The 17,348-nt window shown below is 38.0% G+C and overlaps 1 protein-coding gene and 1 pseudogene across 5 annotated transcripts in view; both read left to right on the forward strand.

Annotated features, from left to right (window-relative positions):
* Positions 1-17,348, forward strand: part of ANO10 (anoctamin 10) — a 228,679-nt gene that overhangs the window by 7,241 nt on the left and 204,090 nt on the right. For all 5 annotated transcript variants that reach the window (XR_007405152.1, XM_025461462.3, XM_025461464.3 and 2 more), the window contains exons 2-4: positions 751-903; positions 4,742-4,939; positions 6,533-6,667. Coding sequence is in view for 4 of the 5 variants with exons in the window: in XM_025461462.3 (XP_025317247.1) it covers positions 765-903; positions 4,742-4,939; positions 6,533-6,667 (472 nt within the window). In the remaining variant the exon portion in view is untranslated. The remainder of the gene's footprint in view (positions 1-750; positions 904-4,741; positions 4,940-6,532; positions 6,668-17,348) is intronic.
* On the forward strand, positions 1,817-2,743 carry LOC112668823 (ferritin heavy chain-like; annotated as a pseudogene).

Below are 17,348 nucleotides of genomic sequence, written 5' to 3' on the forward strand. Positions count from 1 at the left end.
GGCACTTGTACTTTGGAGTCATTAAAACTTAAATCAAGTACAAGCTTAGAATAAGATTGTCTAAAGTCTAGAAATTGTCCCTGCTGCGAATCAATGGGTTAGAGAGATTCACATGAAAAACATTTTAGAGGGAGGCCATTAGGCCTTAGTTTAATACCATTTGTGGGTGTCCAAGTTGACTTGAGTCATTTTTCAAACTTGGAAACAGAGATAAAGATGATATTCTCAAGAAAGAAAAACTAGGAAGGAAGCTAATAGGTAGTGCTGCAGCTGTACCTAATCTACTTGTATTTCTCTGATTCTGTTGGCTGTTTGTCATCATTATTTTGTAAGGGAATGTTATTTCCTCTATTTAGAATGCCATCCAAGTCTCACCGGCAGACTCCTATTCATTCTTTTAAATCCCGTTCAGGTGTCAAATCCCTTATAAATACTTCTGTACTCTTCCTGTGTGAAAGCACGTTTTACACTGCTGTCCTTCCCTTTATCTGGGTGTCCCCCCTGCTGTGTTCTGAGCTGCTTACAGAAAAGGATGGTGTTCCGCCTTACTTTGTTTGGGCCTAGCTTACACATGTGCTGTGAATCATTGGTTGAGCCTGTCACATAACACAACTGGATCATGAGATATTTTCCTTTTTCTTGGAATCCAGAATTAGGTGTAATTAAGAGAAAATACAAATATATGTTTGTCTATATATATTTCTCTTTTCTGTTGTAACCCATGTGCTTTATATTTTATTTTAATTTCAGCAAGTTTGTGAAAGATGAAAGTGACCTTACCAGCTTTGGATACTTGTGAGAGTTCCTTCACACCTTTGGTGGTCCTAGAACTGGCTCAGGATGTCAAAAAAGAAACCAAAGAATGGCTGAAAAACAGAATTGTCTCTAAAAAGGAAGATGGTGGTGAGTAAAATAAACATAATTCAGACTTAGTTGTGATCAGTGACTAAAAGTATATTTTCAAATACGTCTTACAGTTTTTTCATTGATATGTTTCTAAAATTAATATCTATTTCTTTGCTCTTCATTTATGTAGATATGAAAGGAGACCTTAAGTCAACATTAGACCAAAAGCAACCTGAGTGATTTTGTTCACAGCTCTAAATGCTGTGCCTAGTACCTGGCCTGGCACAGTAGGTCACTATTTGTCAAACGAAAAAACAAGTATCTACTGAGTGCTCTTTATATGTGAGTTATGATGTTGAGGGAGAGATTAATATGGTCTTCTGCCTGCAAGGATGTTACTGTCAGTGTATGGATACTGAATGCCAAATCCTGGAAATTGTGTAGTAACAGGACAAAAATAAACCCCACAATAAAAAACCCTAATGAAAGAACTGTTACAAAGCAGTGCATGCTACTTAAAAATGAATTGTTTGTAAACTAGTTGGAAGGGTAAAGGGAAGACAGAGGTGACACTTGGTGATACTTTTTGGGATGGAAAAGGATGACTTTATAGAAGCCAAAGCTTACCCCTCTCCTGAAGGGCAAATAGGCATCTAGATCTGGTGAGAGGGTGGAGGACATTTTACATGAGCAAAAACTTCATAAAATTATACAAAACAAGAATTGATTTGCACTTGCACTTCACTTAAAACTTTACCAAGTCTCCAAACACTGAATACAACTTAAATAGGCAGGTTTTTAAGTAAAGATTTTTACTGTAAACGGAAATGCTTTCTAAATAGTAAAGCCTTGGATCAAAGTGGAATTTTTAATGTTTTGCAAACAACTGAACCAAAAGAAGACTGAAAAACTGGAATACCTTCTTATTGAAATCTGACGTGTTTCACTGGGTTGGAGTCCCTTCTTTAAAATTCTTGTGATGGGCCAGTCTCCGCTGAGAGTCGCCGCGGCTTCCTGCTTCAACAGTGCTTGGACGGAACCCGGCGCTCGTCTCCCCTCCCCGGGCCCGCCGCTCAGAGCCAGCCCTCGGCCACCTCCACGCAGCGCTCTCGGACCGCCCCAAGGCCTCCGCCGCCGCCGCCCCAGCGCCGCGCAGCCGCCGCCGCTGCCGCCTCTCCTCAGCTTCCGCCATGACGACCGCGTCCCCCTCGCAGGTGCGCCAGAACTACCACCAGGACTCCGAGGCCGCCATCAACCGCCACATCAACCTGGAGCTCTACGCGTCTTACGTCTACTTGTCCATGTCTTATTACTTTGATTGCGATGATGTGGCTTTGAAGAACTTTGCCAAATATTTTCTCCACCAATCTCATGAGGAGAGGGAACATGCTGAGAAACTGATGAAGCTGCAGAACCAACGAGGTGGTCGAATCTTCCTTCAGGATATTAAGAAACCAGACCGTGACGATTGGGAGAATGGGCTGAATGCAATGGAGTGTGCATTACACTTGGAAAAGAGTGTGAATCAGTCACTACTGGAACTGCACAAACTGGCCACTGATAAAAATGACCCCCACTTGTGTGACTTCATTGAGACTCATTACCTGAACGAGTAGGTGAAATCCATCAAAGAATTGGGTGACCATGTAACCAACCTGCGCAAGATGGGGGCTCCCGAATCTGGCATGGCAGAGTATCTCTTTGACAAGCACACCCTGGGAAACAGTGATAGTGAGAGCTAAGCCTTAGGCTGTCTTCCCATAGCCACAGGATGACTTCCCTGGTCACCGAGGCAGTGCATGCATGTTGGGGTTACCTTTACCTTTTCTATAAGTTGTACCGAAACATCTACTTCTTTCGTTTGTATCATTCCTTCAAATAAAGTAATTTGGTACCCCCCCCAAAAAAATAAATAAAAATAAAAAAAAAATAAAAAAAAATAAAAAAAAATAAAAGTCTTGTGATGGAAGAACATTCGTAAATGCCTAAGAGCAAGGGACTTCAGTGTATTGTCTTCCCTGCTCGTGGTGTGGCTTCAGCACGGAGACACAGGGATGGGGCAGAGGTAGGCATCTTTTTACACTGCTGGGAAATATGAAAGAGCATTCCAAAAAAGTATCCTGATATTTCAGGTAAAGGCAGTGGATTTATTTTATTTTATTATTTTTAAAAAAATTTTATTTATTCATGAGAGAGAGAGAGAGAGAGAGAGAGAGAGAGAGGCAGAGACACAGGCAGAGGGAGAAACAGGCTTCATGCAGGGAGCCCGATGTGGGACTCGATCCCAGGACCCCAGGATCATGCCCTGAGCCAAAGGCAGACACTCAACTGCTAAGCCACCCAGGCGTCCCATGGCAGTGGATTTAACACTCATGTTTACTTTTACTCTCTTTCAAACCTCTATGGAAATGACAATAAAAGGATCTTTAAAAAAGAGATATCTACTTTGACAAAGAAGAAAGAATTTAACAGCAGCACCATTTTGGAAGCTAGAAAACAGGTGGATGAGTGGTAAATAAGTTCTCAGACTTGAACAAGTCAAAGCTGAAGTTGGCAGGAGTACAAACTGAGGTGCAGTTTCGTTTGCACCACAGAATGCTCCTGTGGACTTAGGTATTAGTGATTGTAGGGGCCTATGGGGGTGGAAATAAGTGGTACCAAGAGCAAGAAAAAAAGAATCGACTGAGATTCATTTAAGAAATAGATTCCCCCGATCCCTGTATTCTACGATTGCTGCAGAAGACTGAATTTTCTCTGTAAAGGGTCAGATGCTTGGATTTTGGCATGGGGGCTTCTGTGATAGATTCTGTACTGAAAATAGAGTAATGGAGTATTGTTCCCCTTATCCTCCATCCCACTAATCTCATACCTAATTTAGTTTCTAGAATGTTAGCAGCTAGATTCAAATCATCTAGGAAGCAGATTGAATAATCTTCCTTGGGGAGTCTAACCAAACACAAAATAACCAAAGGTGTAGAAATCAGAGAGTTGCCCATGGAAAACAACCTGGCCAGAGGACTGTGCATTAAAGGCCATCTTCAGTGAGCTCCATCTAAACCTTCAGAACTTGAGTACAGCCTCCTAGAACCCCTTTCTTAAACACGCACATACAGGAAAAGATCACCACACATCTGAGGAAAGTCCCTAACATGAAAGACAAAGCTTAACCTAAACAAACAGGTAGAAACAGCAAACTGCAGAAGAAGAAAACCAAGAGAGAATTAAAAACTTAACTCCTTCACTTATGAGAGGGCAGGACAGACATTCTGTAAATCAAGAGTTGGAGACTGTAAAATATTCATTTAGAAAAACAGAGCTTATATAAAGTTGAAGTATGAAAGCAAAATTTAAAAACACAGTATTAGGGTTAGAAGATAATCTTGATAAAACCTCCCAGAAAATAGAGCAAAAGGTACAGAATTAGGAACTTTGAGAGAGAAAAAGTCAGGAAGTTAGAGACTAGGCCAGGAGGTACACATCTTAAATAAAAAGAGTTCTAGAAAGGGGACAGAGGGAAAGGAGAAGAAGAAATCATCAAAGGAAACCTCAAGGGTGATGCCAGGCCTTTTCAGATGGAAAGGGCCCACTGCACTGTAGGTGAAAATGGTTTGTCATCGGAAAGTTCCAGAACCCTGGGAATGGAGACATACTACAAACTTCAAGAAAGAAAGACACAGTAGGTCACACATTAAGGATTAGACTTCTGAGCAGAAATATAGGATGCTAGAAGGTAGTTTTCTGGAGGATATCAACTTACCTGTAATTCCTATTTATTTAGAAGATAGATTTGAATTGTTAATACATTTTCCTTATATCAAGCTAGAAACAATACTTATTTAGAATGTTTTCATTTTTGAAACTTTTCTAAGATTGCTTTTACCTTTTGTTTTTGAAGGTGCCCAGCTGCTATTTAGACCACTATTAAATAAATATGAGAAAGAAACACTAGAAAATGAGAACTTATATCTTGTTGGTGCCTCCAAAATTACATTATTACTGGGTGCAGAAGCAATGGGTTTGGTAAAGGAGTGTAATGATAACACTATGAGAGCCTTTACATATGGAACCCGACATAACTTCAAAGATTATGATGGTAAGTCCCAAGATTGTTTCTATCAGCATCAGTTTATGTCAAAAATAAGTTTTTGATGAGTAGATCAGGGGTCAGCAAACACATTAAGGGTCAAATAGTAACTATTTTAGGCTATGCAGGCCATATATTCCCTTGCTGTTACTTGATACTGTCCTTGTAAAGCAAAAGCAACCTTAGACCATAAGAAATAAATGGGTGAAGATGCGTTCCACTAAAATTTGCTAATGCAATATGCCCCATGGGCCTTACTTTGGGAACCCCTGGAACGGGTGAACATAAATTAGCATGACAATATAACATATAATTCTGTTCTAATTCTCAGAATGGTAAGTATTCACTAGCTTGATACAGAAAAATCTTATAAGGAGAAATGCAGTAGTAGTCCAGAGTTGTAGAATTGCCATTTTCTGTAGGGTAACTGGTTCTGTTCTGGTCTCACAGAGGGTCCAGAAGGGAATGGATTCTGGAAAGAACTGAGAAAGCCAGGATGTCTGTGATGTCAGAGTGGGAGTTTGGTTCCAAAATAATTTAAATTGGTCCCTGCTGGGGCTTTTGGAGTTAGGAGAAGATGTGTTGTGATTAGGCTTCTTCAGACTCACTCTGGATTTTTATGTCTTAGTGCATACATGGTAATGGTAAAATTCACCTCATTTTTAAGAGGATTCACTTGTCAAAATATACTAGTTTTCTTATCAGATTGTCTTCTCCCTCATTTATGGGAGGGATTTTCAACCCCAGAAGGGAATGGCTTGAGCTTGAGAGTTTGAAGGAGGAGAATTTGTCATACAGCCAAACTTCAGTTCCATTCCCTGGTTAAAATAGTGTTAGAATTAAAGACCATGTTGCCTTCTGCTCATTGGTATTAGATGGGATCAAGCAAGCATCTGCCGTTTGGATGTTTCTACTATATTATATAAGAACTGGTATTGTAGCCTCCCCCCTCTTAGTCGTAAGAGATACATTCAGAGACTCCCAGTGGATGCCTGAAATAGCAAATAGTACTGGATGCTGTATATGCAGTGTTTTCCTATATGCACATCTCTGTGACAAAGCTTATTTTGTAAATGAGGCACAGTAAGAGATTAACAACAACAATAATAAAATAGAATAATGATGACAATCTACTGTAATAAAAGTTAATGCAAATGTGGTCTCTCTCTAAAAGTGCCTTTTATTGTATACACCCTTCTTCTTGTGATGAAGTGAGATGGTGCAATGCTCTCCTGATGAGATGAAGGGAGGTGAATGACCGAAGCATTACAACATAGTGTTAGGCTACCTCTGACCTGACGATAGGTCAGAAGGAGGATCATCCACTTCTGGACCATGATTGATGTGGGTAACTGACTGCCCAGAAAGCAAAACTACAGATAAGGCGGGACCATTGTACCATGATTGAAGAATTGTATTATTTGAAGGCAAAACAATGTTTTTCTTCATATAGCATATCAAAGGTGCTTTATGTTCTGTTTAATTTAGCAGTTTTATACTTTGCTTACTTACTCCTTATTTATTTATACCATCATTTCTGTATTCTTAACCTTATTTTGGCTATTACGGAGAAAATAATGGTAAATTTTTGCTTTCATTTAGATGACAATGATGACTTCCTTACAATGGCAGAATGTCAATTCATTATCAAACATGAGCTTGAAAATCTTAGAGCCAGAGATGAAAAGATGATCCCTGGTTACCCCCAGGCAAAATTGTATCCAGGAAAATCATTATGTAAGTCATTATATCAACTCTAATGCAATTATTTTTTTCTTGGTAGACATGGATAACAAGTTAGGCTTTATTTTTTTTTCTTACTAAAAAACATAGAACTTTACAATTACTTATTTTTTTCATGAACATATTTTTTGCTTTTAGAGCTTCATTACATTGTACCTTTAGATCAATATATTTTTTCTAGGTGTGTGCGGGTAGCTCAGTTGGTTAAGCATCTGACTTTGGCTCAGGTCATGATCCCAGGGTCCTGGGACTGAGCCCTGCATTGGGTTCCTGCTCAGTGGGGGATCTGTTTCTCCCTCTGCCTCTTCACCTCCTCCCTCCTTGTTCTCTCTCTCTCTCAAATATAAAAATAAAATATTTTTTAAAAATATATTTGTTCTATATGGCTTACTACTTATTTATTGAGGTCTCACAGCATTCAGTTAGCTTATAATTGGGTGTGAATACATACACATATTACTCCTATTAAGATTAGCAGAGTTTACTTTATGCCCAGACACTCACTGTATTGGGAGTCTGGGGAGGAATGAAAATGGGAGCCTCCTGGAGCCCACTTTCCATCCCCTCTCATCAGTGAGTGAGAACATGGAAACATGGCATAGGAAGAGGCACAAAGTGGCATAATACCTAGATGCATATCAGCATTTTGCAACTTTGTGATTTTGTGTCATTCTGTTTCAATGACAATACTAGTTTTCAGATGAAAGTGCTCACTGCAGTGTGTAATTCCACATTTGCCTCGAACCTCCCAGATGGCGGCAAGGCCTTAGAGCATTTTTGCTGCCCAAATATACATAAACGTATTCTCTAGGCAGTGTAATACTACCTTCCAGTCTTTCCAGTCTTTCTCTCATGAGGACAGATTCAGTCCATATTCAAATTTTTCTAGTTGTCACCAAATATATATAGACTTGGTTTGTTCAAACCAAGATCCAATCATAGATCACCCATTTTGTATGGTGGTTATATGTATTAACTAGCTCTCCTATTGTGATAAAGCACATGTAACATGAAATTTAAAGATTGAAAAATCTTAAAATATCTTATCCCTCTTCATAGCTCCTTTCATCTTATAAAACTGAAACTCTATTGATTAAACAGTCACTTTCCCTTCTCCCCTTGACCCCAGTACAGTCAACTACCTTTCTACTTTCTGACTGTGGTTTTGACTACTCTAAATATCTCAAATAAGTGGAATCATACAGTATTTCTTTCTTTGTGGCTGGTTTATCCCACTTAGCATTATGTCCACAAATTCATCTATGTTGTGGTATATGTTGGAATTTCTTTCTTATTTGGAGCTGAATAATTGTATGCATATACCACATTTTGCTTGTTTACTCATCCATCAGTGGACACATGGGTTGCCTCTATCTTTTGTCTATTTTGAATAATGTTATGAACATGGATGTGCAAATATCCCTTCAAGACCTTGCTTTCAATTCTTTGGGTATATGCCCAGAAGTGGAATTGTTGGGTCATGTGGTACTTCTATATATGATTTTTTGAGGTACCTCTGTATTGTTTTCTACAGCAGTTGTACCTTTTTACATCCCTACTGACAGTGCACAAGGGTTCCGATCTCTCCACATCCTTGTCAACACTTGTTATTTTCTGATGTTTTGATGGTTGTCATTCTAATGGGTATAAGGTGATATCTTGTAGTTTGATTTGCATTTCCCTGATGATGAATGATGTGGAACATTTTTTTTTTTCTCCTGTGCTTTTGGCTGTTTGTATGTCTTTGGAGAAATGTCTTTTCAACTCATTTGCTCATTTTTGAATCAGGTTGTTTTGTTGCCTTTTAGAAATTATATATTCTAGATATTATTCCCTTATATATATCATTGGCAGATATTTTTATCTATTTTTATGGATTGCCTTTTTACTTTGTTGATACTGCCTTTTGAGGCATGAAATTTTTAAATTTTTATGAAGTCTGACTTACCTATTTTTTCTTTATGCCTGTACCTTTGGTGTTATATCTAAGAAATTATTGCCAATGTTGTGAAGTCAAATCCAATGTCATGAAGCTTTTCCTCTATATTTTCTTCTAAGAGTTTTATAGTTTTGGGTCTTATACTTAGGTCTTTAAGCCATTTTAAGTTTTGTCTGGTGTTAGGTAGGGGTTCAATTTCTTTCTTTCTTTCTTTCTTTTTTGGTTAGAGTTCATTTTCATTCTTTTGCACGTGGATACTCAGTTTTCCCAGTATCATTTGTTAAAAGACTGCCCTTTCCCCATTGAATGGCCTTGGTATCCTTGTCACAAATCATTTGACCATATATGTGAGGGTTTGTTTCTGTTCTATTACATTGGTCTGGATGTCTGTCTTTATGCCAGTACCACATTGTTTTGGTTGCTGTGGCTTTGTGGTAGTTTTTGAAAAAGATTTTATTTATTTGATAGAATGAACACAAGCTGAGAGAGGGACAGAAGGAGAGAAACTCAAGCAGACTTCATGCTGAGCATGGGGTGCAATGTGGGGCCTGATCTTACAACCCTGAGATTATGACCGTAAGTAAGATCGTGATCCAAGCTGAAACAGAGTCAGCCACTTAACCATCTGAGCCACCCAGGCACCCTGGCTTTGCAGTAAGTTTCAAAATCAGGAACTTTTTTCTTCTTTTTCAAGATTGTTTTGGCTAGTTGAGATCCCATGAAATTCCATGTGGATTTTATGCGGGGTTTTTCTATTTTTGCAAAAGGCCTCTTTGGGATTTGATAAGAGATTCATTGAATCTGTAGATTGCTTTGGGTAGTATTGACATTTTAACAGTGTTAAGTCCTGTGAACATGTGATGTGTTTATGTCTTATTTAGCATTGTTTTATCGTTTTTCACTGTATGTCTTTTATGTTTTTAATTTCTAAGTATTTTATTCTTTATGATGCTATTATAAATAGGATTGTTTCCATAATTACCTTTTCAGATAGTTTATTGTTAGTATATAGAAATGCAACTTGTTTTTGTATATTAATTTTGTGTCCTGCTGCTTTGCTGAATTCATCTATTAGCAATGACAGTGTTTTTGCTGAAAACTTAGGGTTTTCTACATAAAAGATAATTATCACTTATCAACAGAGATAATTTTACTTCTTCCTTTCTAATTTGGGTGCATTCTATTTCATCTCTTAATTGTTAGGGCTAGAACTTCAAAATCTGTGTTGAATGGAAGTGGTGAAAGTGGGCATTTTGCCTTATTCCTGATCTAAAGGGAGAGCTTTTAGTCTTTACCATTCAATATGATGTTTGCTGTAAGGCTTCTCAGAGATGAATTTTATTATATGGAGGTAGTTTCCTTCTATTCCGAGTTTGTTGAGTGTTTTTATCATAAAAATGGTGAATTTTATTAAATGCTTTTTCTGCATCGAGTTGATCATGTGGTTCCTCCCCCCCTTCTTTCTGTTAATAGGATATATTAAAATAAGCTGGTTTTTGTACTATCTTTGCATTCCAGGAATAAATTCCACTTGCCTGCTATGTGATCTTTTTACTGTGTGGCTAAATTGAGTTTGCTAGTATTTGATTGAGTGTTTTTACATCGTTGTGCATAAGGGATGTGTGTCTGTAGTTTTCTCTTCTTGTAATGTTGTTGTCTGACTTTGTATCAGGGTAATGCTGGCTTTGTAGAATGAGTTAACAGTGCTCCTCATCAATTTTGGGAGCAAAACTTGAGAAGGATTGGTATTAGTTCTTTAAATATTTGGTAAAATTCACCAGTGTAGTTGTCAGGTCCAGGGTTTTTCTTTGTCAGATTTTTTTCAGTCTCCTTACTAATTCAGTCACCTTACTAATTATAGACCTCTTCAGATTTTCTATTTCTTCTGATTTATGGTAGGTTTTGCATTAGGAATTTGTCCATTTCATGTGGGTTATCTAGTTTGTTGCTGGACAGTTGTTAATAGCACTCTCTTATAATCCTTTTTATTTCTGCAGAATTGGTAGTAATGTCCCCATTTCTACTTCTGATCTTAGTTAAATTAAGTCTCCTCTCTTTTTTTCTTAATTCATCTAGCTAAATATTTGTCAGTTTTGTTGGTCTTTTCCAAGAATCAACTTCGTTTTTTTTTTTTTTTGTTTGTTTGTTTTTTGTTTTGTTTTGCTTTTAGTTTTCTCTATTGTCTTTCTTCTTCTATTTTGCTTTTCTCTGCTCTAATCTTTCTTATTTTATTCCTTGTGCTAGCTATCGGTTTAGTTCTCCTTTTTCTTGTTCCTTAATTGTAAAGTTAGGTTGCTCATTGGAGGTCCTTGGCTACAAATCTCCTCCCTTTAGCACTGCTTTCTCCATGTCTCCTAAATTTTGTTGTGATGTCTTCTTTGATCCATTAGTTGTTTAAGAATGTGTTGTTTAATTTCCACATGTTTGTGAATTCTTCAGTTTTTCTTCTGCTACTGATTTCTAACTTCATCCTGTTGTGGTCTGAGGATACTTTTTATAATTGATCTTTGTAAATCTGTTGAGATTTAATTTGCAGCCTAACATATGACTGATTTATCCTGTAAAATGTCCCATGTGCACTTGAGAAGAATGTGTTTTTGGTCCTTTATTGTGTGACTTACCTATTAATTGGATTTTGCGGACTCTCCTGTCTCTGAGGTATGCTGTAGGTGTATGCTATGGATGCTTTTACTTGTTTGCCTTGTTGATCTGTATGGCTTTTAGAAGGTGTCAGGAAATTTGAATGTAGGTACTGATTCTTAATTGTCTACATTTCCTGTTATCTGCATATGTCTTGATATTGATTAGATTGTAACAGTTTTTGTTGACATACATTCATTCAATGTATAGACTAAGGATTACCATGATTTCAGAAGAATTTTTTTCAGTAACCTTTTAAGACTTACTTGATTGTATTTGCTTTCTTTTTGCCTTTAGGTAAGCCAGTTATGTGGGCTCTTACATATTCTCTGAAATAATTTTAAGGTTTTATGTAATTTTCTTAGACTTGTCCACCATTTTCTTGGCTATGTGTTCAGTATTACTTAGTAGCTTTTATTATGACCTTGTATCTGTAGTAATTTTATGGTGTCTTAAATAACTTTTCTGAGCTCTTACCTTCAGTTCTCATAGCTCTTCTTTGGGTTTTAGCTTCAGAGAGATGGCTTAGTTTCATTGCTTGAAATTTATGAAGAATTCCATAGGTTTCCATTACTTGGTTCTATAATTTCCTGCTGTGTTTCTTCTCTGCCTTTGTTTCTGATTCTCTTTGCCCTGTAATATTTCCGTATAGTTCTATATCAATTGCTTGCAGTTATTACTTAGTTTCTAGTGAGCCCCTGTTTTTCCAAACCACTATCTTCTAGCCGACGTGGTTCGGAGATCCACCATGAGTCCTTTCTGTCTACACCCAGGCAGTGGGGTGGTGGTCCCTGCTCCTTGGTGTCCAGGAGAACCCTGCCCTCTCCTCCTTGGCCCCATTGTGCAGAGGCATAAGTGCTCTTAGCTTAGCCTGGGCTGACTTTTAAAGCCTCTTCTCATGGTTTGTGATTTGGATTTATAGTTTGTTTTTTTCTTATTTTCATCAAAGATAGGGGATCCCTGGGTGGCGCAGCGGTTTGGCGCCTGCCTTTGGCCCATCCTGGAGACCCGGGATTGCATCCCACATCGGGCTCCCGGTGTATGGAGCCTGCTTCTCCCTCTGCCTATGTCTCTGCGCCCCCCCCTTTCTCTGTGTGACTATCATAAATAAATTAAAAAAAAAAAAAGATAGGTGTTCCCCTTTATGTGTCTTGTTTCCTTTGTTGTTTTTAACTTTTCTCATGAGCAACAACAGGACAGAGGTGTCTTTCTGCCTCTATATATTACCAGGAGTTCACATTCCACATTCAGGTGCTTGTTTAGGGCCTTTCCAGAATTTTTTTTTTTTAATTTTTATTTATTTATGATAGTCACAGAGAGAGAGAGAGAGAGGCAGAGACACAGGCAGAGGGAGAAGCAGGCTCCATGCACCGGGAGCCCGATGTGGGATTTGATCCCGGGTCTCCAGGATCGCGCCCTGGGCCAAAGGCAGGCGCCAAACCGCTGCGCCACCCAGGGATCCCGCCTTTCCAGAATTTTAAATCTTTCTGAATCTCTTAGTGGGTACAAGACGGACTGAGGCATTGTCTTGGTTGTTAATGTCAGCATCCCATTTTTTCTGGTTTATCCACGGTATTCAGATTCTTAGGTGGAAGCCTGTGTTTCCACCTGCTAGTTACTGTGCAGGTACATACTCTTTGTGGCAGCTGGGACAGAGACTATGTGTGTGTTCCCATCAGCTGGAGATCTGGAGCATCAGTTTTCCAAATGCTTCCGCTGTTTCAGAGAGAAATTTTCGACTGAATAAAAACCTTGAATGGAATTTTGTACATAGATTTTTCTTGGGTGTATAGGTACCCTTTTGGGTGTCATAAAGCCATAATAGAAATAACTTTCTTGTTGGTAGGATGAGGATTTTATATATAGTGATCCACCATTTCTTTTTTTATAATACATAAAAAAATAATAAAATCATCTCAGTCATGCTCACTTGAAAATTTTTATGCATCTGAGATAAGAATCCTATTTCCATTGTTAAGGCTGGATTTTTATTTTATTTTAATTAATTATTATTATTTTTTAAAGATTTATTTATTTATTCATGAGAGACATGAGAGAGAGAAGAAGAGACACAGGCAGAGGGAGAAGCAGGCTCTATGCAGGGAGCCTGATGCGGGACTAAATCCCAGATCCTGGGATCACGCCCTGAGTTGAAGGCAGATGTTCAACTGCTGAACCACCCAGGTGTCCAAGACTGGATTTTTAAATTCTGCATTATTCTCTTCCTTAATGTCTTTTAAAATGTGATCCCTACAATGCTGTTTATATCATCATATTTGGCTGAAAAAAATTGTACATGCATATGAGATATGCATAATTATAAAGTGTGAACTATTTTCAGAGTGCAAGTTTTAGAACTAATAAAACTCAGAATAACTTAAAATCTTAGATTTCCATGAAGTTAACATAAGTGGAAAAGCTTGTTCTTTTTTTTTTTTTTAAGATTTTATTTATTTATTTGTGTGAGAGAGCACAAGCAGGGGGAGGGGCAGAGGGAGAGGAAGAAGCAGGCTCCTTGCTGAACAGGGAGCCCAATGCTGGGCTCAATTTCAGGACCCCAAGATCGTGACCTGAGCTGGACAGACACTTAACCTGTTGAGCTACCCAGGTGCCCCCCCGCCCTCCTCCTTTAGCCTTTATGATTCATGGGAGACATTCCCTGGATATCCTCTTCTCCAAAGCTACCTAAAGGAGAGATTGTAACCTGCTCATTGTGATCCCAATCAGCATTGTGAGAGCTAGCCAGGCCTTTTGTGACAAACACTCCCTGCTATTGCAGGTTTAATTTGATTTTACACACAATGATTGTGATTTTGTTTGTCATAATGTTGTGTTTTGATAACTTTCATTAAGTAGATGGCAGCTTGTGTAGTGGTGAATATGACCTTGAGCCAGTAGTTAGGAGGTATTGGGAACTTGCAGTCAAGGCTCTCACTCATTTCACTAGACAGCGAGCGATGTGGAGTTCTTTTTTTTTTTTAATTTTTATTTATTTATGATAGTCACACACAGAGAGAGCGAGAGAGGCAGAGACATAGGCAGAGGGAGAAGCAGGCTCCGTACACCGGGAGCCTGACGTGGGATTCAATCCCGGGTCTCCAGGATCGTGCCCTGGGCCAAAGGCAGCGCTAAACCGCTGCGCCACCCAGGGATCCCCGATGTGGAGTTCTTAAAGTGTGTCTCTACCTGTGTCTTAGTTGTGTTCATCTTGAGTTTTCTCTATGAGCAAGGATCACTAACCCTCAGACTCTGCCTTCTCCTGTTGATTCCTAATAGTTAATGAAGTAACACAAAGAAAGATTTTCTTTAGAAAAAGGAATTAAGGGAGTTAAGAATTTCTTACATATTAACTGTATCATAAGGGGTGCTATTTAGGTTAAAGCTCTGTCTCAAAATGTCTGTCACATGATTATCATGTTTTGATTTTGGTACATCTCATCTTTAATATTGTCATTCTCTTAGGACACTGTAATAACTACTTCTGAATATCTTCCTTTATACATGGATAGATTAGAGTGGTCAGATACATCTGTCTTCTAACATTATTAATCCACCTTATAAGTAATAAAGTTTCAGGTGAATATCATATAGCAGGCATGTATGTATATAAGAAGACTAAACTATAGATACATATGTATCTGTATTTCTGTCTCTGCATATATTTATCACTGGGTACATCAGCATTTATATATATATATTTTTATATATACACATACATACACATACATATACACATACATAGACATGCACATGTATGTACATATATATATAGGCACATAGGGACAGTTTTTATATTAAGCAGGAATATAAAAATGTATTTTGAAAACACAGGTTATTTCTAGGAGCAGTTTTTTCCTTATTGAGACACAATCATATGTGACTACTGGAGTCCAGTAGGACCTGGGAGAGTGTGCTGGGGCATGGTGGCAGCTATAGGGGGCAAAGAGGCACCCCATCTTCATTGTGCTGACCTTTGCTTCCTGTGGGTACTCTGTGTGCTCATCATCCCTTTGCTGGGTTGGAGGCAGTGTGACCTCCACATAGGCACTGAGAGGAGTCATGAGAGAGACTTTTGTTTTTGCTTTTGAAGTAAACATGTGCCACTGGCCAAAGACAGAAGCAGTACTGTCTTAGTATTGTTATTGCGTTATTTAATGTAGAGGTCTTCCTATAAGCCAGGTTAGTTCTCATTTCCCTTAAATTTGATTTTGCTTTGTTTGCTAATCATTAAATGGCCATAATCATAATAATCCTAGGATGTGACAACAGATCATTCAGCCATTCAGCATGTTTAAAGGAGGGAATCTTGTTTTAGGTTGTTTAGTTTTATTTTGTAATGAAAATATAGTTGACATATAATATGACTTATTTCAAGTATACAGTATAGTGACTGGACATTTATATACTTTATAAAATGATGACCATTATAAGCCTAGTTACCATCTGTCACCATAGGAAGTTATTACAATATTCTTGACTATATATTCCCTATGATACCTAATTTTATAACTGCAAGTTTGTGTACCTTAGCTCCTTTCACCTATTTCTCCCATCCCTCCATCCCTTTCCCCTCTGGCAACCACCAGTAGTTTGTTCTCTGCATTTATAAGTCTATTTCTATTTTGTTTATTTGTTTTGCTTTTTTTTTTTTTTTTTTTTTTGAGGACGAGTATAAGTGGTAGGGGGAGTGAGAGAGGGAGAGAATCTTAAGCAGGCTACACACCCAGTGCAGAGCTGGATGCAGGGCTCAATCTCATGGTCCTGAGATCATGAGAGCCTAAATCAAGAGTGAGATGCTTAACAGCCTTCTGGGTGCCCCTGTTTTGCTTTTTAGATTCCACAAATGAGTAAAATCATATAGTATCTCTCTTTCTCTTGATTTATTTCGCTTAATGTAATATTCTAGCTCTATCTGTGTTGTTGCAAATGGCAAGATTTCATTCTTTTTTTGTGGTTGAGTAACATTCCATTGTATGTATGTTTCTATATTATGTTTTCTTTATCCATTCATCTGTGAGTAGACATTAGGTTTATTCCATATCTTGGCTATTGTAGATCATGCTGCAATGAACATAGACGTGCAGATATCTTTTCAAATAAGTGTTTTCATTTTCTTCAAGTAAATACCCAGAAATGGAATTGCTGGATTGTATGAAATTCGTATTTCAATTTTTTGAGGAAATTTGATAATTGTTTTCTGTGGTGGCTGCACCAATTTACATTCTCACCAGCAGTGCTTGAGGGTTCCTTTTTTTCTACATCCTTACCAACTCTTGTTATTTTTGTCTTTTTGATATTAGCTAATCTGACACATGTGAGGCAATATGTCATTATAGTTTTGATTTGCATTTCCCTGGTGACTAGTGATATTGAGCATTTTTTTCATGTCTGTTGACCTTGTTTGTCTTCTCTGGGAAAATATCTCTGCCCATTTTTAATCAGATTGTTTTGTTTGTTTGTTTGCTGAATTGTATGAGTTCTTTATATATTTTGGATATTAACACATTATCAGATATAGAACTTGCAAATATCTTCTCCCATTCAGTAGTTTGCCTTTTCATTTTCTTGATGGTTTCCTTTATTAGTTTGATATAGACTAAATAGTTTATTTTTGCTTATGTTGCCCTTGCCTGAGGAGACAGAACCAAAAACATATTGCTAAGAATAATGTCCAGGAGTTTACTGCTTGTATCCTTTTTAGAAGTTATATAATTTCGGGTCTTACATTTAAGTCTTTAATCCATTTTTTAAAAAGATTTATTTATTCATGAGAGACACAGAGAGAGAGGCAGAGACCTAGGCAGAGGGAGAAGCAGGCTCCTTGCAAGGAGCCTGACGTGGGACTGGATCCCTGGACTCTAGGATCACACCCTGAGCTGAAGGCAGACGCTCAACCGCTGAGCCACCCAGGTGTCCTGTCTTTAATCCATTTTGAATTTATTTTTGTATCTGGTGGAAGAAATTGATCCATTTTCATTTTATTTTTGCATGTAGCTGACCAGTTTTCCCAACACCGTTTGTAGAAGAGACTGTCATCTTGCCTCCTTTGTCATAGATTTACTGACCATATATGCATGGCTTTATCCTGACTCTCTT

Source organism: Canis lupus, chromosome 23, assembly GCF_003254725.2.
Source record: "Canis lupus dingo isolate Sandy chromosome 23, ASM325472v2, whole genome shotgun sequence".
In the NCBI taxonomy this organism is placed as follows: Eukaryota; Metazoa; Chordata; class Mammalia; order Carnivora; family Canidae; genus Canis; species Canis lupus.